This window comes from Felis catus, chromosome D4, assembly GCF_018350175.1.
Source record: "Felis catus isolate Fca126 chromosome D4, F.catus_Fca126_mat1.0, whole genome shotgun sequence".
NCBI lineage: Eukaryota > Metazoa > Chordata > Mammalia > Carnivora > Felidae > Felis > Felis catus.
In genome coordinates, this window is record NC_058380.1 from 75,907,457 (window position 1) to 75,932,047 (window position 24,591).

At 49.4% G+C, this 24,591-nt stretch overlaps 1 protein-coding gene across 1 annotated transcript in view; it reads left to right on the top strand.

Moving 5' to 3' along the window:
• PAPPA (pappalysin 1) overlaps positions 1–24,591 on the top strand; it is a 241,865-nt gene that overhangs the window by 173,136 nt on the left and 44,138 nt on the right. Inside the window, exons 13-17 of the mRNA XM_023242643.2 lie at positions 347–560; positions 9,592–9,760; positions 12,037–12,220; positions 22,087–22,297; positions 22,926–23,097. Coding sequence (XP_023098411.1) covers positions 347–560; positions 9,592–9,760; positions 12,037–12,220; positions 22,087–22,297; positions 22,926–23,097 — 950 coding nt within the window. The remainder of the gene's footprint in view (positions 1–346; positions 561–9,591; positions 9,761–12,036; positions 12,221–22,086; positions 22,298–22,925; positions 23,098–24,591) is intronic.

Here is a 24,591-nt window from a genome sequence, read left to right on the forward strand (position 1 = left end):
ACTAGCAACTCAGACCATCCAGCCCTCATGCAGTGTGGGAGGGTGGTCAGGGCCAGCGATGCTAGTCTGAGAGGTGGCCATTGGGGGAGGGAGAGAGGCTGTGGGCGCTAGGTGACAAGAAAGCTTAGGGGGCAGGGAGGCAAAGGGATTGGAAAGATTTGGAACCAAGAGAAAAAGGCAGACAAAGAAACTTTCAATCAAACTCAAAATCCCCACTGGCCACCCAATGGTGCTTTTGTGCAGTGACATGAAAGGGTCTGGGGGCTTCGGGAAGGGCCCGTTGGGGAGGGCGTGACTGGCCTTGAGTAATGAGCCTGGCCCCTCGGCCCTCTGTCTCTCCTGACAGGCCTCCATGTCCTGAGCTGCAGGAACAATCCCCTGATTATCCCTGTGGTGCATGACCTCAGCCAGCCCTTCTACCACAGCCAGGCGGTACGTGTGAGCTTCAGTTCACCCCTGGTCGCCATCTCGGGGGTGGCCCTCCGCTCCTTCGACAACTTTGACCCCGTCACCCTGAGCAGCTGCCAGAGAGGGGAGACCTACAGCCCTGCCGAGCAGAGGTAAGGGACCCTGGGTCTGATCGCCCTGGGCCGTTTTGTAGCCAGAAGCAGATGGGCGCCTTCTGGAACTGCCTAGATGCGTGTGTTGCTATAAAAAGTCTGCGTGTTTCTCCCTTCTCCATCCTCTGGCCTCTGGCTGGCTCTGCCTGTGGGCCTGGGAGGCCTGCGCGTCTCCGGATTCCAGGGGTGAGGGAGGGAAGCAGGAATGGGCGGTGGAAAGACCCCCTCACCTGGCTCGCAGGCCTGGCGCTGACAGTGGCCTGCTTGCATGGTGCACGTCGCGTTCCCTCTCTGGGCCTCAGCATCCGCATTTGAACAAAGACAAAACAGGTGGATTAGCTCTCTTCCAGCTCTGAAATACTGGAATAGTTAGGCGGATGGAGGGAGACTGCTGTTTGCTTCATCCCAGCTTACTGTGTGTTTCAGTGATGGGGAAGTCTCTCCACCTTCCCCAAACTAGCCCCTGAGTGGTCTAGTGGTCCGATGAGAAGAGAGCATGGTGTTTTCCTGGAAAGAATATGAGCTTTGGTGATACTCTGACCTGGGCTTGAACGTTCCCCTTCTTGCCTGTGTGCCCATGACAAGTCACTTCACTTTTCTGAGTCTTCCTTTCCTATTTTGGAATAAATGGAGGATGATATCTACCCCACCGGGTGGTCATGAAGGCTGAATGGTGCGCCGTAGATGAAAGTCCTCTTGTAGACCATTAGGCACTGTGCAAGGCTGATGTATTAATACAGAATATTTATGGCCACTTTCTGATCTGACAGTGGGGCTTCTCTGCATGAAATTCTTCTAGCTGGAAGAAGCCCCGGAGATCATCGGGTACATCTGGAGTGTCTCAAACGCCTGTGTTACCCTCTAGGATTCCAGGGCCCCGAAAGGGGAAGGGTGGGTCCAGGCTCACACAGCACCTCTCACGTTTGTTTAATGAGATCCAGAAGGAGACAGTACGACAGGGGGAGTCCCAGTGGGCTCCCCCAGAGTGAGACGCTCTGAAAGGCAATCCAGTCCAGCCCTGTATACCTGGGAGCAAGGAGAGGAAAGCGGAGGGGGTGGTGGCCACTGCCTTTCCCACGCCCTTGCCACCACAGGGGACACAAAAGGTGGTTGCAAAACCCACATTGTTTTGCACCCACTGTCTCTAGCTTCTGTTGTGCAAAATCTGTCGCAATCATTCGGAGGCAAAAGAGCTCCTTAAATATCACCCACTGTTATATTTCACACTAAAAGGGCTTTTTCATCCCTGGCTCTGTAGACTATAAAAATAAGTTAATTCTCAGAACCCAGGGAAACAATGTCGATGGGAAATGCAAATCCATTAGACCTTTTCTGCAATGCTTTCCCATCCTTAACCAGCCACCAGGACCATGGGCAAGTTGACTGAGGCCAACAACTGGCTTCTTTGAATTCTTAATTAGCAGTTCCTGTGTCCGAAGTAAACAGTTACAAGTGTTTAACCTCAGAAACAAATCAATTGTTTAATATCTGTTGAGTTCTTGGACTCGTGACTGAGAAGCACTGAGCGGGGACAAAGCGTTGCCGCATGTCTGACCAGTTGTACGACTGTGAGCCAGTCATACCATGTCTCTGGGCCTCAGTTTCCCCATCCATGGGATGACGGTGATGAATCGAATGTTCTCTGTGCTTCTTTCCAATTCAAACAGTCCGTAGTTCCCAAGAATGGGGAGGGGTGAGATGCAGGGGAAAGGAAGCAACATGTGTTTAGTTATCTTATTTCATTATTTTATTTTGTTATCACACCTGTCCTGCGAGGTATGGACAGAGAGGGTGAGTCAAGGCGGTCCAGGTAGTAGGAGGCAAAATCCTGCTTTGTGTGCCCCAAAAAGCCACCAGAGCCAAGCGCTCAACAGAGCCAAGCACGTCTAGGAGACGAGAGGACTTGTCAGGAATGCTCATGTGTGAGCGTTTCGTGACAAGAACCGCGGGACGTGAGCGAGCTGGGGCTCTGAGGGTCTCAGCGGCTCAGCCCTGAGCGCGGACCTGGCTAAGATGGGCGGAGCACCCAGTGCCAAGGCCGGGGGTGCTGGGACACCCCCCCACCCCGCACCCGAGTGCTCTGAGGGGGCGAGAGGGGTTGGAGAAGGAGGCGGCTGCCCCTGGAGAGCTGAAGAGGCATTTACCCAAATAGCCAGGACCGCATAAATGTGCCTGAAAACAAACAAACTGAGAGGGAAGAAAAGAGAAATAAGCAACAACTGTAAAAAACCGTGGGATGTTTTTCTCCATTCTCAGAACACCAAGGTAAATAGCATCACTTTTTATAGCACACAGTTCAGCTGGCTCTAGTAGAAACGGCCCGCTGACTCTCAGCTGGTTCCCAGGTAGTGAAAGGGGCTGTTCTGGCCTCCCGGCCTCCAGCCCTCCACCCCTCCCTCGTCCCCACCCCACGGATTCTCTTTCTTGCTGTCTCCCCTCCCTCTCCGCCCACTCTGCCTCCTCTCCCACCCTCTCCCTCCTCATTTTCCTTCTCTTCTCCCGAGAGCGGCATGATATCTAGCGGGCTGCCCTGGGAGAAGCGTCACCACAGCAAAATCCATTCGGGCGGGGGTTCTGACCTAGATTCAAGGGTCTCCAGTCCCGGTGCAGCACTCGGAATAAATTCAGAGGCCCAAGGAAACAGGATCAGCTTTGAAATGAGAGGTCCAGTTGTGGGATTCTAGCCCAAGCCCAGCTCCACACCTAGGGGAAGCGGGGACAACGGGGGGCGCGTAGTGATGGTGGTGAGTGGGTTAAGAGGCTTCTTCAGTGAGGAAAGCCACACCATGGATCGAGGCTCCTGTGTGTCTGACACACACATGTATGCTATCTATCTATCTATCTATCCTGGGGTTCTAAACAGAAATTGAACAGTTTATTACAAAATTCAGTGAGCCATGTGCTTATACAATTAGTACTCTCTTCCTCTCCCCTTTCCCTTCCCTTCATTTGTCCCTTCCTTCCCTCCCTCCTTCTTTCCTTCCTTCCCTCCCTCCTTCCCTCCCTCTCCTTCCTTCCTCCCTCCCTCCTTCCCCCCTCCCTCCCTCTTTCCTTCCTCCCTCCTTCCATCTTTCCTTCCTCCCTCCTTCCTTCCTTTCCTCTTTCCTTCCTACCTCCTTCCTTCCCTCCATCCTTCCCTCCCTCCTTTTTTCCTTCCTCCCTCCCTCCTTTCTTCCTTCCTCCCTCCCTCCCTCCTTTCTTCTTTCCTCCCTCCCTTCTTTATTCCTTCCTTCCCCCTCCATCCTTCCCTGTTTCCTTCCTCCCTCCCTCTCTCCTTCCTTCCCTCCTTCCTTTCCTCTTTCTTTTCTCCTTCCTTCCTTCCTTCCTTCCTTCCTTCCTTCCTTCCTTCCCTCCCTCCTTCTTTCCTTCCTTCTTCCTTCCCTTCCTTCCTTCCTTCCTTCCTCCCTTCCTTCCTTCCTTCCTCTACCTGAAACTCTTCCCACTCCCCCATGCCAGCCCACCCAGAGAAGGACAGTTCCGATAGAGAGCTAACTTTTAGAAAGCCAACTCTAGGAGGAAACAAATTCTTCCTGTGGCCAGATTGACTCCTTGTAGCCATTGTGGGCTTAGACTGTGGGTGGGGTGGGGGTGAGTTGATGTGCCTACAAGGATCCCTGGAGTCTGTGCACTGCCAGGAGCCCACAGGTGACTATCCATCCCATCAGATGACTCTATAGGAATTCGTGTATGAGATTTGGAGCCCAGCAAGAAGCCTCTCATGGCCAGAGACCACAGGCTCCCCCACACTGGCCAGCCCATAAGGGATCAGCACCTCTCAGAATGCTTGTTGGGAGTCGCTGGTCTGGGGGACACATCTGCAGATGGAACCGCTGTGGCTGAGCGTGTGTGTCTCTTGGAAGGTACCAGATGCTCCTGACTCTTCTCCCAGATGTTGTTTAATCTCCACTCCTGTCAGATGTCTACTGGCCTTCCTCTGCTTCTGTGTCCTTTCAATAACTGGGATTATCAAAGTCTGTTTTTCCCCTTCCAAAGGACTGTGAAATTAGATACCTCTATTGTTTTGTCTCCATAAAACTGTGGTCCCTGAAAGCTGGGAAGCCTCTAAGAGACTCTCTGGTTCTACATTCTCATGAGGTCCTGGCAAGGGAAGGGAGTTCCTCAGGCCACCCGGCCACTTAGCAGCAGAACTGGCATCAGAATCCAGTTCTCAGGCCTCCTGGGGCAAAGCAGGTTCCTCTTCATCTGAAGTTTCAAGATTCCTGCCACACGGGCCCGATGAGGCCACAAACAACGTGGATTTGCCCCCCGTTAATCCTCTTCTGTAATTAGTTGCCAACACGTAAACGTCGGGAGTGTTCATAGTAAAGACATCGGCAGATTGGAGACACGATGGGGTCGGTGCCGTGGGCCACCTGCACCAGTAGTGACCTGCTGCTCAGCCAGCCGCCCCTCCCTCGGGCGCCCCGCACAACGTGCTGCTGTCCCCACCCTGCAGGCATCCGACGGGGCCTCATCACCCCTGGGCCACTGCCTCTGGCTTCTAGGATTCCAGGGTTCAAGAGCCTTTCAGGATTCCCTTCCAGTAGTCGCTGCATTCCCCAGAAGGGAAAAAGGAGCCCTACCTTCATCACTGTCTCAGTCTCCCTTCCCAGTGACCCTGCAGCGCTGGGAAGGTGCCACGAGTGTCTTCCATTCATTTCCAGTGTGGACATGCTGACTTTTCTGTGGTCTCCATCTGAGGTAACCCACAGTGATCTATAAACAGGGATTATTATTATCCCCCTTCCCCACGGCGTAGCTATAGGACTTGGGCCAAGAGTCAAGGGACACAGCCAGGAACAGCACCCTCAGCAGCCCTTCCAGTGCTGGTCTTTTGGATCCTGGTTGAGCAGTTTTGGATCCTGTTATGCATGACTGGGGGCCATTTCCCTGGGCAGAGGGGACAGCAGTTGGGGGTTGGCTATTGAATCACTGAACGATATACCTCTATACAAAACTTGAGTCTATAAGTAAACATATTATATATATATATATATATATATATATATATATATATATATATGGAAAAAATATTTACATATATTTGTATGGGGGATGTGTGTCTCCTCCTTTACCCACCTGTGAGAATTTCATTGATAAAAGCCCCTTCCCCCATCCCTTGGATTAGCCAACTTCGAGAAGTGTCTTCTTTTTTTCTTTCTTATTTTTGTTGCCCATCATGGGTATTAAATCATTCCCCCATTTTTTAAAGACTTTTTTTTAAGTTTATTTATTTATTTTTTGAGACAGAGAGAGCACAAGTGGAGGAGGGGCAGAGAGAAGGAGAGACAGAACCCTAAGCAGGCTCTGCACCATCAGTGCAGAGCCCAATGAGGGGCTTGAACCCATGAACCAAGAGATCATGACTTGAGCCGAGATCAAGAGTTGGGCACTGAACAGACTGAGCCACCCAGGAGCCCCACCTGCCCCCTTTTTAAAATGAAGACAGAGGTTTTTCTTTTGTTTTCCTTGTTTTGATTTTTGTTTTTGTGTTTTAGAAATGACAGGGCCGTGTCAGGGAGTTATTTGGGAGGGGTATTTGGGGTAATGTTTATCATTTTTGGACAATGTGTTCATACATTCCAGCTGATGGGAATGCAGAGAAGAGCAGGGGCTTAGGGGACAGGCCGGCACAACAGCACTGACATTCTGTCCATACAGAGCGCCTTTGGCCAGCCAGCTAAACTCACTGAGTCTCACTTTCCTCTTTTTGAAAATGGGAGTAATTGTACTACCTCAAGAAGTTATGGTGAGGATGCACATCAGGTGATGTAGGTAAAACACAGGGGCTCATACCTGGCACGGATTCCCTTCCCTTCCCCCTTTCTCCCTGTTTTGAAGCCTGTGAGCCAGGCATGCACAGATGTGCTGAAAAAGCAGGGATGCCTCAGTCCCCACAGTGTTCTCTGGAGGACACTAATCCAGAAATGACACACTGGAAAAGGTTATCAGAATTTGGAAAATGATGTGTGTCTTAGCCCCTCCTGGAAATCCTCATCAAGGTTCTGAGAAGTCCTGCAATTAAAAAAAAAAAAAAAGAAAGAAAGAAAACTGACTTGTCATGAATCCAATGCTACCCTATTCTTTTGGCCATGAAACCTTTTGGTCAGATAACTCATGTACCAGGGGATATTTTCCTTCCACAGCAGAGAGAGCCAGAGAAACCATCTTCTCTTGCCAATATCATAGTTTCCAAAGCATTTCTTGTGCATGGGCCTTTCTATTATACGAACACACTGAGCTCCATCCTGCCCCGGACCTTTGCATGTGTTCTTTACTCTGCCTGGGATTCCCTCTGCTCCACACCTCTGCTTGGCTTATCCCTTCATTTCATCCAGGTCTTAGTTCTTATGTCCCCTCTTCATGGAGGCTTCCTCCCCCTGACCCATCTGCACATGGTGCCTTTCCCCCAACCCCCAACAGTCGTCCTCTATAATTTCCTCGTTAGTGCCCTTTCTGTGCCTGAAATAGGCTTCTTTATGACTTTTCTGGGGTGCATGTCCTTCTTCCTCAAAGACACAGGTGGCAGGAATTTTCATGTATCCACAGGGTTTACAACAGTGTCTGGTGTGCATTGAGGCCCCCACCCAAGGTCTGTGGAATAGATGAATGAGTGGCTGACCTGTCACCCTGTTGATACTCTTGAGAGAGAAGTTGCCTTACTTCCATTTTACGGAGGAGAAAACTGAGGCTCAATGTACTATGTAACTTTCCAAGGTTAACGATAAGGGGCATTCCTGGATGTAGAGGCCGGATTTGCCCAGTTCCTAAGTCCTGTGCCTTTTCCATCGTAGGAAATCCATTGTTTCAGTTTATCCTTTTTCTTATGAGGAACATTAATGTGCAGAGACATGGGGGTGGGGGGCAGGTACAGACTGCTTTTACCTTTGTGGCCCCATAGCCCGGAGCCCCCTGGCCGTCATCCTGGGAGCACAGAGCGAGCATGGCCGCACTGTAAGGCATAGGTCAGAAGACTAGCTCAGGAGCTGGTAGCTTACAGAGTAAATCTATTTAAATTGGAACCATGTGGCTCTTGCCCCCGGCGCTTACACACCGTGAACAGATGCATTGTTTGGTGTCAGAGCCCTTGCGTTGACTCCAGAGTTATAGTCTCTTAGAGGCCTCCACATGGCACAATGCAGGGGAGACTGTCGGGGGTGGGGTGGGGGGGTAGAAAGGAGGGCGGAGAATCGAATATCTCAGCAAGTGTCACTTAATCCCTCTCATGCGTTGCCTTTGGGAAGGGGGTTATGTGGGGATTGCAAAGCCCGCGTGGGTGTGGGTCTAAAGCCTCAAATGCTTCCCTTTTCCGAGTATTTTAAAAAGTGAATTTGTGATGTTTGGAGGCTGTTAGCTCATACCCCCACCCTTACCCCTTGATTCTCCCCATACTTCTGAGCAGGACATAGAGCATGAAGATGGGTAGCTATCTTCCTGTAAAACCCTCAGTGGGGTGTCCTGAAATGGGGACCAAGAAAAAAAATTGTGAATTTCTTCTTAAGCTGGTTTGGCCACCACTTACTCCCTGTCTCCTAGATAAACACAGGAAAGTGAAAGCCTTGAGGCTCTGAGCGCACATCTAGACCTAGCTCTCTGTGCACACCCTGTGGCCGTCATTGGTGTGGACATAGTCAGAGAGGCAAACATTAGAGAAAACTGCCCCCTACAAGCTTTCTGTGTTCCCAGTGAACGTCTCAGCCTCCTCAAAGTGCTTAACAGCAATTGCGAGACCCCCCCACTTGTTTCTTGCTACTAAGAAGCACCTACCATATGCAAAGCATCTTTATCGCAGTGCAGAGTACCCCAAGATGAAACAGGCATTATCTCTACCCTCAGCAAAGTTCTAGTCCAGGTGAGGGGCAAGGTTGACAACAAGGACTTTGGAGCCACACATCTGGGTGGGAAGTTACAGAAGTAACTTGATCTCACCGGTCCCCGATTTTTCCAGCTATAAAATGAATAACACTTAGCTCATAGGGGTGTTGTGAGCATGGAGTGAGCTCATGTACATAAGCAATCAGTGAATAGTCGCTAAAGTTACTGAGTGTCTGTGTAACAGTAAACATAAGGGGAAAGACCATGCAGTACAGGGATTTTATATTTCCATTTCCTTAAGGATTAGCACACATTCCAGCACATGGTGGGTACCCGGACCCCGTGCTTTCAATGCATGAAGCGTGAGGCCAGTCAGAGAAAGGAGGGCAGAAGGCCTGCCAGGGATCTCCCCTGGGAACACAGGGAATACAGGGGAAATTTTCCTGTACAAATTTACATGGAGCGCAGACTTGAGAAGTGGGTAGAGTTCAAATCGACAGCAAGATTAGAACAGCAGCCACACCAAGAAGCAAGGCATGATCATTGAACAGCTTTACTGACAATCCAGAAGTCACCTTACAGTTTATAAAAGACTTCTACAATCAGCACCTCAGTTGGGTCTCATGACCCTATGGGTTGGCCAAATCTGAGAGTGCTCTGAAGCTCAGAGAGGTGATATACCTTGCCCAAAGTCACACAGCTTCTAGATTATAGAGCATAGAGCATGGTAGAGGTTTATACCACTAGCTGCCAGTTAGGGAGTGTCTTTACGTGCCGGGAATTCTGCTCCGTGCCTTTCCTGACCTATCTGATTTCTCACCACCGCCCTCGAAAGTGAGTATTGTTACAGAATACAAAGTCTGCTGTTCGTCTTTGGTGCCTGGCACGTGAGAGACTCAGTGTGTACTTGCTGTGATCATGATCCCTGTTTCACAGATGGAAAAACCGAGGTTCTGTGAGGTTTGAAGATGAATAACACAGACAGCTCTCTGCCACGTTTGAACCCTGGCTTCTCTGTTTCCATAAACCGTGCCCTTTGATACACTGTGGCCCTTGCCTCCAGAGTCTTCCTCACCAAAGCCGGCACCTCTCCCTCTCCTCTGTCTCAGCTCCCAAAAGTTTGGAGGGGGACACCTTGAGCTTTTTACCTCCCAGCTGGCATGCAGTGATCCTGCAGGGAAACTCCCTCTGACCCTCCTGTTCCTTTCCTCCCCAGCTGTGTGCACTTCGCATGTGAGGCCGCTGACTGCCCAGAGCTGGCGGTGGAGAACGCCTCTCTCAACTGCTCCAGCAGCGACCGCTACCACGGCGCCCGGTGTACCGTGAGCTGCCGGACAGGCTACGTGCTCCAGATCCAGCGGGATGACGAGCTCATCAAGAGCCAGGTGTGCGCAGGTGCTGGGCTCAGGGTCCCCTCTCCAGCCCGGGAGAGGCCGACCGGGCAGTGAGCGTGTCCCCTGCTGGATCGGCAGCACTTCAGACAGTGCTGCCACACAGGAGATACTTTGTAAATATGTGTGGATTGAATGAGTCAACCCACCGGTCCGGAATTTCTAAGACAATGGTTCCCGTGCGAGGTAGCGTTCCACACAACCTGTATCGGAGTCTTTGTGAGGGTTACAAGCCTGCGGAACCAGAGGCTGAGCATTTTGGAATGACATCCTCCCAGGCAGAGCTCTGCTTCAGTTGAGGGGGCTGCTTTGGAAAGAGGTGAGCCCTCCGACAATGAGGTGTTCGCTCATTCATGGTAATTGTAAAACAGATTGTAACACATCTGTTCGCCAGGAACCAGATGCTGTACTAGGTGCTAGAGGGAGGAAAAAAAAAAAATGTCACTAAGATAAACCTAGTTCCTTCTCTTCAGGAGCCTAGTGACTGTTGCCGGGAGCAGCCAAGGAGTGAGGAATGACTTCACAGTGTGAGAAACACGGGTAAAGGCAAGTGCAGGGTGTGGTAGAAGCCTAGAGGGCCTCACCCTGGAAGAAGTGGCTTGAAAAGCACCGGATAGATAGGCACCAGGGTGTGTGGCTGGGGAGGGAGAAATCGGTGCTCTGTGCACAGGCAGAGATGGCAGATGGAAGTCTGCTGGTGAGAAACAGCATGCTGCAGACCGATTCTTTCTTTCGAGAACTCGTCCAAGCAATGAGGCTGGGGGGCGGGCAAGCAAGATCCACCAGTGTGAGGCCCTATTAGGTTGGTCAGGAAGTTTGAGGTTTATCTTTATCGGGGCAGCAGGGAGCTGTTGAAGAAGGTGACGTGGTCAGATCATGGTTGATAAAGGTCGTCTGGCTGCCCACTCGGTGGTGGCTTGGAGTCTGGCGTTGACACTGGTCACAGGGAGAGCCCTCGAGTCATGAGAGGAGCTCGTGGAAGAGGGAAGTGTGCTGCCCAAGGGGAATGGCCGTGGGCAGGATGTTGCTTCAGCCACGTGCCGCCGTGGGCTCTCAGGTGGCTGTGGGGAGTGGGGTGAGGGGGCCGTGAAGCCATGAGATCTGAGGGTGCCAGGGGCTCTGTCACTAGATGCAGCCTTTCCCAGGACCCTGCCAGCGGGCGTCACCTTCATGCTGAAGGCACATAGCGCACACTACTTGTCTATGAGAGACCTTTGTGTAGAGCTTCTGGGCTTGAACAGAGTCCCACGTGGGAGCCCCGGAGCCCTCGATCACTTGTCTTAGACACCTACTTCCTCGTGTCAGACACGGCAGGTCTGAACTCCTGTGGAAACAATTAGGCTGTTTTGGCAGCGAAGGACCTCTGCTCCCTTTGATGTGTGCTTAGGAGGGGAAAAATGTCCTTTGCTTTTAAGATCCCAGATCAACATTTGGCATCCTCAGTCCCCTGGGATCTGGCGGCTCCCTCCTTGAATGGCAGCCTGCGGGCTGCTGATGGCAGTCCCTCCCTTGGCTCTGGAGCTTGGCCTCACCCTTCCACCCGCGCATCCCTGCCATCTTCTGGTTTGGTTCAAATCCCTGCCGACTCTTTTCGCTTGTCCCAGGCTTGTTCCTTGTTTATGTCTATCTCTCTCAACTACTGAACCATCAGATCTCAGAGCAGGGAGTGGCTCTTAGAGCAATCCTTGGGTTCAGTGCGAGCGGGCAAGCTCAGGTCAGGAGAAGGACCTGCCCATAGACTCAGCACAAAGGACTCACATCCGGGCCTCCAGTATCCCGGGGCTATGCCCACTCTGTACCACGCAGAACAAGAGGCTCCCTATTACCTCCTGCAGAGCCAAGAAAAGATACAAAGACCAAGAGCCAGTGACCCACTGTTGTGCCATATTTCACAGGCTATTTCAGGAAAGAAGTCGTCAGGCTCCAAGAGGTCTGAGTCTTAAGATTCTCATCAACACAATGGGAATACTAATCCGGAAGACTTTCCAGGGAGCAGTTAAGAGTGCAGCCTTTAGTTCGAGTCCTATGTATCTTCTTTACAGCTGTGTAACTTGGAGCCAATCGATGTCTCTGAGCCTCAGTGTCTGCATCTGGAGAACGGGAACTGAGATACCAAATCCAACCAGTTGTGGGGATTGTCAAAAGTGAGCTGAAGCAGTGACCTCCTGGAGCCAGGATGAGACTCTGAGCTGTCGCTGGGGGAAAAGAGGGTCTTCCGACCTGCGGGATTCTGTCTGCATGCCCTTACCGTGCCCACCTCTGCCTTTCAGACGGGACCCAGCGTCATGGTGACCTGCACCGAGGGCAAGTGGAACAAGCAGGTGGCGTGTGAGCCAGTGGACTGTGGCGTCCCGGACCAGCATCACGTCTACGCCGCGTCCTTCTCCTGCCTTAAAGGCACCACCTTTGGTAGCACGTGCTCCTTCCAATGCCGTCACCCTGCGCAATTGAAAGGTATCGAGGGCCCTTCGGCTCTGCTTGGCCCTGCTTCCTGTGTGGGAAACCCAGAGGCTGCCTCCAGGCCCTCCCCTGGGTCTCCAACACTTTCAAGGGCTGGATGGGGTTTATCTGCTCCTCTGACTTCCCTCCACCAGTGCAGTTTATGGAAACTGCCTGGCTGTGCAGCCGAGGAGAAAGTAGAATGGGGATAAATATGACAAGTCTCACAGAAAAGAAGAGAGAGGGCAGGGATAAGGGAGGGAGGAGGAAAAAGATTCTAAGAAAGTAGCATTTGGAAGTGACGTGACTCGTTCACCGGATAGGATTAGGGCCCAGTAAGCCTAAGAGATAAGTATTATTATTCCCATGTTATTTCCAGTGGAGGAAATGGAGCCTCAGAGAGGTTAAAGAACTTGCCTGAGGCCACACTCTCTGGGGTGGGATCCACGTTGGTGTCTGTCACCAAAGCCACAGATCATCCTTAAGAAGGGCCAGCTGGGAGAGGAGCAGGTGTGAGTGGGGAGCACTTGCTGGGATCTGGGATCTCCTGGGCAACATCGGGGTGTTGAGGCGAGTGAGGCATAATCAGGCTTCCTGAAGAAGAGGCCACATCTTGGAAATGGAGAAGAGGCCGGCCTGGGTGACCTAGAATGTCAGGACTAGAAGGGTTCTCAGAGCTCTTGGAATAAGTGATTGTTTGGAAACATGATAAAACGGAGGTCCAGTGAGAGGAAGGAAGGAACATGTACAAAATCACAGAGCAAGCTAGTGGTATTTTCAGAACCAATGCTCTTGGCTTCCAGTTGGAATACTGGGTTTTAACATGACACATGATCTCCAAGTTATGATGCTTCAACTTACAATTCTTCAACGGTGCAAAAGGTGGCATGCATTCCGTAGAAACCGTGCTTGGAATTCTGAATTTTGATCTTCTCCTGGGCTAGCACATGTCGTCTGACACAGCTTGTGGTGCTGGGCATAGTACCTTGCAACTGATACCTATACAACCACTCTGTCCCCGCGCAGCCATTCTGTCTGCCGCCATCAGCATAGTATTCAAGAAATTGCATGAGGTATTGGGCATGTTATTAGAACATAGGCTTTGCGTTAGATGATTTTGCCCCACTTTGTAGGCTAATGTAAATGTTCGGAGCATGTCTAAGGTAGACCTGCTAAGCTAGGATGTTCAGTAGGCTAGGAATACAAATGTATTTTTGACTTACAATGTTTTCAATGTGTGTTGGGTTTATTAGGATGTGACCTGTCGTATGTTGAGGAAGATCTGTATACCCATTTCTCAGAGGTGGCAGGATCCTCTCCTTTGCTTATTTTATCAGAGGGAACATTGTCCCTTTATGAGACACCCAAAATGATATTTCACTCAAGCATGGGTCCTCCCTCAGATGGGTCCTGCCACGAAACATGGGTCCTACCATCATTCCACTGAGTGGGGATAAGTGGACTTCCATGGGATGCAGGGGGATTGGCATGAGGTCTATGAATTCCCTTAAACTTATATGTAATGTTATGTATTCATGAGTTGCAGGCATTTTGGTGATTGGAGAGGGTCAATAGTTTCCCCAAATTTTCAGGGGGAAGCAGAGTTTCCAACGATTACTGGACATGAGTTCCTGGAGGGCAGTGGCTGTGGCTAATCCATGTTCACATCTGCTGTCAACAAGCCCAGAACCTGCACTTAATAAGACACAACAGAGTGTTTTGACTGGATGGCTGGATAAATTGATAAAAGTAATATTGCAGGAAATGTTTAAGAAATGAATGAAAGACCAAGCAGTATCACTAAAAGACCCCAAAAGAAAAACAGGAAGCACTGATGGGATGCACCCTTTGGGTCCCCTCATTTTTAACCCAACACGATTTGAGTAAAGAAGCTATAGCCATTTCATGCGAGGTATTCGAAAGCCATAGGCTGGGGAGAGGTGAAGAGACAGTGGAAATTATAAGCCCCCCACCTTTCAGGCTGTCTGAGCCCTTCCCTTGGCCTAGATGTGGCGTGTGTTAATAACTCCAGCCCAAGAAATCACACTTCTCCTCTCAATCAGGGGCCTCTGGGAAGCAGCAGTGTGCAAATTAGCATTGATTATTATAGCCCCCATTGTGGCTAATAATGGTTCTTAAAGTGATTCAGACCCTTCTGCTGTTGCTCCTCTGCTGACTATGGTAGAAGGGGGGTGACCCCGCTGTGGAGATGAGGCCCAGAGGGACCACCATTTTGATAGTTGGTGATCCCAATTTTGTTCTTCTCCGGAGAATGCAGAGAAGCATTTCTCCATGACACATCTGCGAGGGTGTGGGAGGCAGTAAGGACTGGGTGGAGGTCCAGCTACCTCTCTCTCGAGCTTGTTGATGCCCCTCTTCTCAAGTGAGGGGGTAAGGAGGTGAACAACTTTTCCCTCCATGTTTTGTTTATTTCCCTTCCCTTTCTTCCTTTCATTTTTCCTTTTCTAGCAGTATAATGTAAGCAAAAAGCACACTATCATTAGAATCAGACAGACTGGGATTCCAATTCTGGCTCTGCCCCAGCTGTTGATCTTAGAAGAGCTATTTCATGACTGTGAGCCTCAATACTCTCATCTGTTAAATTAGAGTAGGAGTGTCCACATTGAAGAGTCTAGTTGAGGACTGAAAGATATGGTGTGTATAAAATTCCAGAGCCAGAGAAAGTGCTCAGTGAATACTGAGCCCCTTCCCCAAGGGGCATCCTTGTGAGAACCTGTGCCATGACCTCTCTCCCAGCCCTGACCTCTTCATCCCATGGAGGCCTTAGTCCTGGGAGCTGTGGAGACGGGTTCCTTCCTCCATGTTCCTCCCAGAACCTGGGAGGTAAGTGTCATCAGACAAGCAGCCACCACCCAGGACAGGCAATCACTAGTGTAGCCCCTGGGAACTGATATAACAAACACTTAACTTTCTATTCCCAGGGAATTTTTCTTGAATATCCCCACTTTCACTTAAATTCTGAGCCCTCTTTAAGATGTACGCAAAATATCCTGCAAACCCACAGCCTTAGAGTCACTTCTACCGAAGCACTGTAGTAAATGAGCATTACAAGCACAGGTAGAACCCACAAAAATGGATGAGAGGAAGTATATTCTAAAGTTCAACAACAACAACAAAACTTCAAAATCATAAATGTTTAATTAAAGAGCTAAAAATGCAACATTACTTATATCACCTCATCAACCTCAACTCAACTGTGTTGGGTGCACTTGACCGTGGAGTGGGGCTTCTGAAGTAAGCATGTCTTGGGGAGCATGGCTGGCTCATGTGGAAGAGCATGGGGCTCTTGATCTCAGGGTTGAGTTCGAGCCCTACGTTGGATGTAGAGACAACTTACATAAATAATCTTAAAAAAATATTTAAAAAAATAAAGTGAGCACGCCTTCATCCTACAAAGGTCTTTCTCAAAGGTTCACATTGTACTACTGGCTTTTATTGCCTTTTCTGTCTGTTTTGCCTATTTAACCTCAGACTGAAAACTCAGTCTACTTACTTGCTTCCAGAAGATACTCAACATCATTGAGCACTTCCTGATTTCTCAAACATTACCAAATATGGAGATGTAAGCTGAGTGGACAAAGAGAGTGGCCACATCCTATAGCGGTGAACCTTCGTACCTGCCCTCAACTCTTTTCCTCACCCCAACTATCTCCCTGCAGAGCCTGTTATGACTTCCCTCGCTGTAGGAATTGCACATTCTCTTTTCTGTCTCAGGAGGAGACCCTTCCTTCTTTCTCAGAATCAGATAGCCAGGCCCTGGAGGGTCCCAATGATCTCATCAGGACATCTTCCCCACAAAAAACAGGGTCACCCTTCCCCTACAAGAGAGATTCTCATACAACTCCTAAGAGAATGCTTCTTTCTCCATCTGTCACCCTGGTGTTTGGGATGGTCAGGGCCCCAGATGGACTAGGATGCCACTGGGTCCGAACCACTGCTGGGTGCTGATAGTAGACCACTACTCAGATTATGCCTGGAGACTTGAGGGTCACAGTGGAGAAGAGATTTGTCCAAGATCACACAGCTGCCTATGAGGCCACTTTTCGACATGAGCAATGCTAAGATGTAATCTGTTAAATGATTCTTCCTTTCTCACTTGTGCTCCACTCTGAGCAGTTGCTCAGGTTTTGAGAGTCAAGCCTGTTCTTACTTGCTAAAGCCCTTTAACCTTTTCTGAAGCCTGTCCCTCAACCCAGAACCCCACTGAAGACTGGAACCTCAGAGCTTGGAGAAGCCCAGAGGTCATCAAGGATAATCATTTAATTTGGCGATAGGGAAACTGAGGCCCAAAAGAGGAAGACATTACCATTAGCACTGAGGCCAGAAGGCGGGAGTCTTGACTCTAGATATGACCCTTTGCTGGGCATGCCATGCCCACCAATCTGGTGGAATTATCTACCTTGTGTCTGCCATTTGCATTCCCAAGCCTCTCCTGCATGGCAGGTGTGCAATGTTGCAGGCTCCTTTCTCTCTCTTCTTGGGAAGTTTTCCATTAGTTGTCTCTGGTGGTGAATGCATCTTAGAACAGCCTCTTTCCTTTGAGTCTAACATGCGGAATGACAAATGGGGCCCCTTGGTAAAGAAATGTGGAAGCAAAGGGCACCATTCTGGACAAGGGGGTGGAGGTTGTGAAATCTTATTGTATGACCAGTTCTTGATTTTGAGATACTCCACTCATCCAAATTCTCCTGATTCCATGACATGTTCTTTGGCTGTGCTCATGGGTAAAAAGCTCTGTGGTGGGGTCAAGAGAGCACTTAGGTGGGGTGCCTGGGTGGCTTAGTTGGTTAAGCATCGACTCTTGATTTCAGCTCACAATCTTGTGGTTCATGAATTCAAGCCCCTCATTGGGTTCTCTGCTTATGGTGCAGAGCCTGCTTGGGATTCTCTCTGTCTCCCTCTCTCCGTCTCTGCCTCTTCCCCCTCGTGCTCTCTCGCTCGCTCTCTCTCTCCCAAAATAAACAAACAAACAAACAAACATTTAAAAGAGAGAGAGATAGAGAGCACTTAGGAGTCAGACCTGGAGGGAGCCCCAACTCTAGATTGAGTGACTCACATTCCCTTATAGGGACTCTGTTTTCTCACCTACAAAATGGGATTGATGACAAATTGGGTTATGAGGAACATCAAGAAGATGGCCCTGATAATTCCTTCTGGGCCTGCCTGATGGACTCAATTCCGAACAGCTATTGGTATAATTCCTTTCAGACATTTAGGAGGAGAACTGGACAATTAAACAATCAAAATGTAATCTGATTCACCTCGGCTGGAGCTATGAGAGCCCAGTTTTCCTGAGCAAATGACATGCTTTCTGGGACTGCCAAGCCCAGCTCAGATTTTCTCTTTGACTCCATGGGGTCTCAGGAGCCTAGGAATGTGCTTTCCGGACTGAAATTGGCAGAGGATGGCATGTTTCTCTTGATGGCTCCATTTCTTTTGCCTCAGCTTTTCCCTCTGACTTGCTGCAGCCTCAGTGCTGGGTGAAGTTCCAGTTGGCTCTTTTTGGTAAAACGACCATCCTGAAATCCTTTATGTCCTTGTTTCCTGTCTCATCTGGCCCAGGACTTTGTACAGAGACCTCTCCTCTATACTTCCTGTCCTTCTTCCTTTTCCTCCTCTGTATCTTCTGTTAAGGTCTATTTCTTACTAGGAACAAAGAAACTGAATTTCCTCCCAGCTCCAGCAATACTAGCCTTTGGCCGATGCAGCCTCCCAGGGGCTCGTGTGTCCTTTTCCAGTCCATCTAGCTGCATTTGTGTTTTCTCAAAACAATACAGTGGCCAATATTCTTTCACATCCTAAATTGTAGAGCTGCTATGAGCTCAAAGACAGCTTTGGCTTAAGGCCAGAGAGGTTAGGTGACTTATTCAGTGTCACATGCAGATTCATAATAGTTCATGCATTTAACAAATGGATACGAAGGGCCTACTATGTGCTTGGCACTAGGCTAGGGTCTGGCACTAAAGGAATGAACAAGGTCCATTCCCTGGCTTCAGGATGCAGGCACCATGTATGACATACTAAGAAATCAGATGTTAGGTCTCCTGGTACTTCGCAACTTGTATTCTGCCCTAGGTTAATTTCAGACTTAAAGGTGCTCCCAAAGAGATTTGGTCTTCTGGGTAATCTTTTGAATAAAATAATAAAAACAGGCACATTTCTTTGACAGTACATTTATAATTATTTTAATATTCACTAGAGATTGAAATTTCTTTAGGCACATTTGTAGATAGGGTGAGCAAGATTTATTTTCCTGACTTTAAAGATGAACAGATGAGGGGCACCTGGGTGGCTCAGTTAGTTAAGCATCTGTCTCTTGATCTCAGCTCGCATGTCCTTTTCCAGAGATCATCATGTTCCCCCAGGAAACACAGGCAGGGAATGAGATCAGGAGGCATGGACGTGACAGAAGCATCCAGGGTCTCTTTTAGAGCCAGATACTGCTGTGGGCAACCAGAGCTCAGTCCCTTTGGGGAACTGTGAGAGACAGAGCAGAATACTCCTCAAAGGTACCGCAGCTCTGGGAACTGGCATGTTAATCCACCAGCTCCATCACTGGTTGAATGCTTCTTCCCAGCAGCACTGTGAGCTTGCCCTATGCACAGGCAGAGCATGCACACATGACCACAACCAAAGGCCTCCAGCACAGGATTGCAGGTACACTAACCATCCTTCAGAATACAGAGGTCAGGGCTAAGGGGATGAGGGCAGGACATGGATAGCATGTGTTATACCCTTTCTTCAATGCCATATAGTAGATATAGAGTAGTGGCTACGGCTGGGCATGGCAATACTGATTCTGTGTCTGCATCTCCTGGATTTTGTTTGTTGTTGGGGTGCGGGCATGTCCATGGTCCTGAACCACCAATTCCTGCTTTAGCGTGGTTCTTCTTTTGAATGTGGTACACAGCTAACTCCTATATACCCTCTCCCAGAATTTACGTTTCTGGTTTGCATTCTCTCTGTCTCTGTCTCTGTCTGTCTCTCTCTGTCTCTCTGTCTCTCTTACACACACACACACACACACACACACACACACACACACACACACACATTTCCTCTCTTGAATAACATTTTGCAATTTTTATGTTATCTTGCCACTAAAGGACCATGACTTTCACTTTATAATTTGCAATGCTGATACGGTATACTTTTAGGAGTCCTAACACTTTTTCCACAGATATTTTATCTTTCCTGGGGAATTCAGAGAGGTCAATTCAGATTATATCTTTTATAACTCCTCTTCCCCCTTCCCTAAAAGCTTATAGGAGCCTATAGCTTTTGCTATGCCTGTGTACCCCAAAACACTGCCCCAGTCACAAAAGCAATGTAAAAAGCCGTTTGTAGTCTCTGGTGTTCTAGAAACCTCTCTGCTTCTATGGAAGCCAAATGAATAATCTTTTACTTGATGTAGAAATCTCTATAGTTTGCGTTATCACTGTTTATCAACATTCAATCCTTTGTGGAGTTCACGGACACTAGGTTGCCTCGTGTTCACCAGATGGATCACACTGACAGAAGAAGAGAAAGATGACAGTGATTGGGGTCAGGGAGCAAGGAGCCTATAGAAAGAGTGCCCAGCACTGCCTATGTCCTCTTTCTTTTCCTCTTCCTCCTCTTCTTTCTCCCTCCTCCTCCTCCTCTTCTTTCTCCCTCCTCCTCCTCCTCTTCCTCTTCTTTCTCCTCCTCCTCTTCCTCTCCCTCTTCTTCTTCCTTTTCTTCTTCTTCTTCTTCTTCCTCCTCCTCCTCCTCCTCCTCCTCTTCTTCCTCCTCCTCCTCCTCCTCTTCTTCCTCCTCCTCTTCATCCTCTTCCTCCTCTTCCCCCTCCTCTTCTTCCTCTTCTTCTTCTTCTTCCTCCTCCTCCTCTTCTTTTTCCTCTTCTTTCTTCTTCCTCCTCTTCCTCTTCTTCCTCCTTCTTCCTCTTCCTCCTCCTCCTCCTCTCCTTCGTCTCCCTCTTCTCCCTCTTCTTCTTCTTCCTCTTCTTCTTCTTCTTCCTCCTCCTCCTCTTCTTCCTCCTCCTCTTCTTCTTCTTCTTCCTCCTCCTCTTCATCCTCTTCCTCCTCTTCCCCCTCCTCTTCTTCCTCCTCCTCTTCTTCTTCTTCCTCCTCCTCTTCATCCTCTTCCTCCTCTTCCCCCTCCTCTTCTTCCTCTTCTTCTTCTTCTTCTTCTTCTTCCTCCTCCCCCTCCTCCTCTTCTTCTTCTTCCTCCTCCCCCTCCTCCTCCTCTTCTTCCTCTTCTTTCTTCTTCCTCCTCCTCCTCTTCCTCTTCTTCCTCCTTCTTCTTCTTCCTCCTCCTCCTCCTCCTCTCCTTCGTCGTCGTTGTCGTCTTCTTCTTCTTCTTCTTCTTCTTCTTCTTCTTCTTCTTCTTCTTCTTCCTTTATCTGTTTCTGGAGTATCTACCACCTTCTAGTATACCAAACAATTTACTTTTTCATATAGTTTATTCAGTTCCTCCCTATCACACTAGAATATAAGCTCCAAGAGGGCTGTGTTTGAGGAGTTTGTCCCACCATACAGAAGAGTAGCTGGCACATAGCACTGCGTAGATGCTTGTTGGATGGATGAAGGCCTCTGTGCAATTCACATGGGCCCCTCAGATCTGCCGATGAAGGTGAGGTTAGGAGGTATGGAGTGAAGAAGCAAATAAGGAACCTGACAGTACTTTTCTGGACACTTTTCGTAAATGTTTCATTTTGTCTGAAGGAGAGTTGGGGTTTGCCTCTCTCATTTGGCTCTCAGAGAAAAGGGCTCCACTGAACACATGTAGCCAACTTTCCATGGAAAATAATAACACCTTTGTCACTAGAAAAAATTGGTTCGAAGCTGCAGTTTGCCTTTTACTAACTCTGAGGACTCGGTTGGGTCAGTTCACCATCTGAGTCTCTATTTCTCATGGGCCTGCTGCGAGAATAATTGAGTAATGTGTCCATGGCACTCAGGATGTGGTGAAGGTCCATCTCGCCCCATCTCTCCACCCCTCCAACCTTCACATCCCCATAGCCTCCCACGTGCTTCCAGCCCTGCTTGTTAACACCGTCCAGTAATAACTGGGGAGACGAGCGTTTCCCCTTGAGAAACCCAGGCTTCAGGTCCATCTCTAATTGTCTTGGGGGAGGTTTTTGTGCATTGACAATATATGACCTGGCAGTGAAAAGCCTAACACCTCGTGTTTTACTTTTATCTGCAACGTTCCCCATCAGGCCAGCTTCCCGGTGGCAGTCAGCACGTCTGTTGGAGCTGGCACGGCCTACAGGGGAGTGCTGCTCTCTCAGCTGCTTTGGCAAAGCTTCATTGAACACTGGGGCCTGAAAGAAATATCAAGCCTCCAGATACCACAGTGCTGTCACTTCCAGGCACGAGGGGGGCTAGGATAAGTACAGGGGCGCAGGGCCCAGAGAGGAACGGCAAGCAGTTTGAGGTCACATGGCACCCTGACATCAGAGCTCAGAGTAGATTCTGATAGGGGCCTCCTGTGTCAATGATCAGAAAGCAGGTACATTCATCTCTAGGCTCAGATGCCCGCCTGGCAAACCAAGGAGGATGGATGGAAGAAGCATGAAGTCTCTTTCCTATGCAGTATGTGGGGTTCAGAATCAGGAGCCAGTATCCCTGACTTTTCATTTACTATAGATGTGGGGTGAGTTACTTGCCAGGTTGGGTCTCCTTTTGTCACAGCTCTCTGGATCTCCTTAGGGTCTCTCAGTTGTAAATGGAAGGGTCTAGGATTCCAAGACCAAGAGCCTTCTGGCTCTTCAAGTTGGCTTAAGTCCAGGCAACCCGTAAGTTAGCTTGTCTGTCAGAGACCCATCCCCCACACCTTCCTGCCCCATCTGCTAAACCTTGCCCGCCTGTGTCCTCCAGGCAACAACAGCCTGCTGACCTGTATGGAGGATGGACTGTGGTCCTTCCCGGAGGCCCTGTGTGAGCTCATGTGCCTAGCTCCACCCCCGGTGCCCAACGCAGACCTCCAGACAGCCCGGTGCCGAGAGAACAAGCACAAAGTGGGCTCTTTCTGCAAGTACAAGTGCAAACCTGGATACCACGTGCCTGGCTCCTCCCGGAAGTCAAAGAAGTAAGTAGGGCTGGAAATACACACAAGTTCTGGGGGGCAAAGAGAGCCAGGTCTGGATATCTGATTACAAGGAAGCACTCGTTTCTTTGCTAGAGGGATTAGCCACTGTTCATTACATGCTGCCCTGTGAGAATCTAGAGGGACATTGTTAGGAACTGCCTACTGGCTGTGTGACCTCAGGCAAGTGAGTTCACTTCTCTGGGCCTCTAGTTTTCAGCAATAATATGGGAATGATAATATCAGTTACTGCATAGGATGACTGTGAAAAATAAATGAGGATGTGTATATAAAGTGTTTGCAAGGTACCTGGCACATAGTAATTGTTCAACAAATGGTGAGTGTTAATATCATCATTGTACTAGCACCCATAAGAACCTTCTAGAAGGAAGAGAGAGGGCAGGAGCTTGCAGGGCTAGAATTTTATTTTAATCCACACGCAACTGAGACACTGTCTGAAACTCTTGCTTGCCTCAAGTTCTGTGAATGAATTTTCTTCAATCCCTATGCATGCCCCCTACCAACCAAAAGGACAGGTAGGGGATCAGGAACGGGAAAGGGAAAGGGGGGGAGGGCAGGAGTCTAGCCATTTGGTCCTTGCGACATCTCTTCTTTTATCTCTTCTTTGAAGACGAGCCTTCAAGACTCAGTGTACCCAAGATGGCAGCTGGCAGGAGGGAGCTTGTGTTCCTGTGACTTGTGACCCACCTCCGCCGAAATTCCATGGGCTCTACCAGTGCACAAATGGCTTCCAGTTCAACAGCGAGTGTAGGATCAAGTGTGAAGACAGCGATGCTGCCCAGGTAAGGCTCCTTGAACTTGAGGTCGGTGCTCTGGGCCCTCTCCTATCTGCTTACCGAAGACCGACCTGTGTCTGAAGAACAGTGTCCTCCAGTAGACTCTGAAGATATGGCAGTGTTGTCAATGCAGAAATTAAAAAACTGTGTTCTAGTTATATTCTTTTGTAATGTCCCTGAGCCTTGTTGTCCTCCCTGAACACCATATTTTGGCTCAGAGACTCTTAGCTTTGTAAAATGTGTAGTGTTAGAACTAATCCCATGACCTCAAGACATCAGTTGGTTCTGGCAGCATGAAGAGAAGGGGAACCAGGCTCAGACTAGAAGTGTAGAGTCTGGAGAACACTGGGGAAGAGAGGGAGACGAGGAGGAGATAGCAGGGTTGGGATTTTGTCTCCATCCCCTTGTGCCTGGGAGGAAGTCTGGCATTCCCACCCACTCCTGTGGGAGGAGTCTGTGACTGAAGTGCTTTTGCTGCTTCTGAGATGGGTGGGGGAATCTAGGATGGAGAAGGGGGAACAAGAGGCCAGCTTACTCCAGAGGAGCCTAAACCCACTAGCGGTTCCACTGTGATAGAACCCGCTGTTTGGTTGGTACACTGAGCCCCGTATTTCGCAGGTGTGCAAGAACCTTCAGCCAGGTGAGGCTAGGGTTCAGCTGGATGGGCCCCAGGCTTCACCTGCAGCCAGCACTCACCCATCTTTATAGTTCCCCCCAGATGCCAGGCCCTGTCAAACCACCATCCTTAAGCCCCTCTCTCTCCTGCTCCTCACATGCAAACCAAGTCCTACCCCTTCTGCCTCCAGGACATCTCCTGAAGCTGTTCTCCCCTGTCCCCGGTGCCACCACTCTAACTCAGGCCATCGACATCTCTTTCCTGGGCCACATGCAGCCTTCTGGTCATCTCCCTGCTTTTAGCCCCCTGCCTCCCTCCAGCGCATTCTCTGTGTTTCAGCCTGAGCGATTTGTTCAGCACATAGATCTTGTCACGACGATTCCCCTGCTTAAAACCCTTCTGGAACCAGTAACCCTCATCCCCTGTGGGATAAACTCCCAGCTCCTCAGGGTGGATTCAAGGCCTCTCCATCACCAGTGAGACTGCTTTCCCTCTTACCTCTGCATTCTCAGTTAAAGAGTTTCTCTTACCTTTTCCAGCTGCCTCACTTCTAATCTTCCTTCCCAGGTCAGCTCAGGCACCCATTCCTCCAGGAACCCCTTTTACTGAAGGATGATTGGCACATGATGTTATATTAGTTGCAGGTGTACAACATAGTGATTCGACAAGTCTATATGTCACACTGTGCTCACCACACATGTAGCTATCACCTGTCACCTTACAATGCCATCACACTACCATAGACTACACTGCCTGTGCTGTACCTCTTATCCCTGTGACTTACTATTCAAGCCTGTACCCCTACTCCCCTTCACCTGTTCTGCCCATCCCCCCACTCTGGTGACTATCAATCCCAGGAACTCTTTCTTGAGATCCCTTCTACT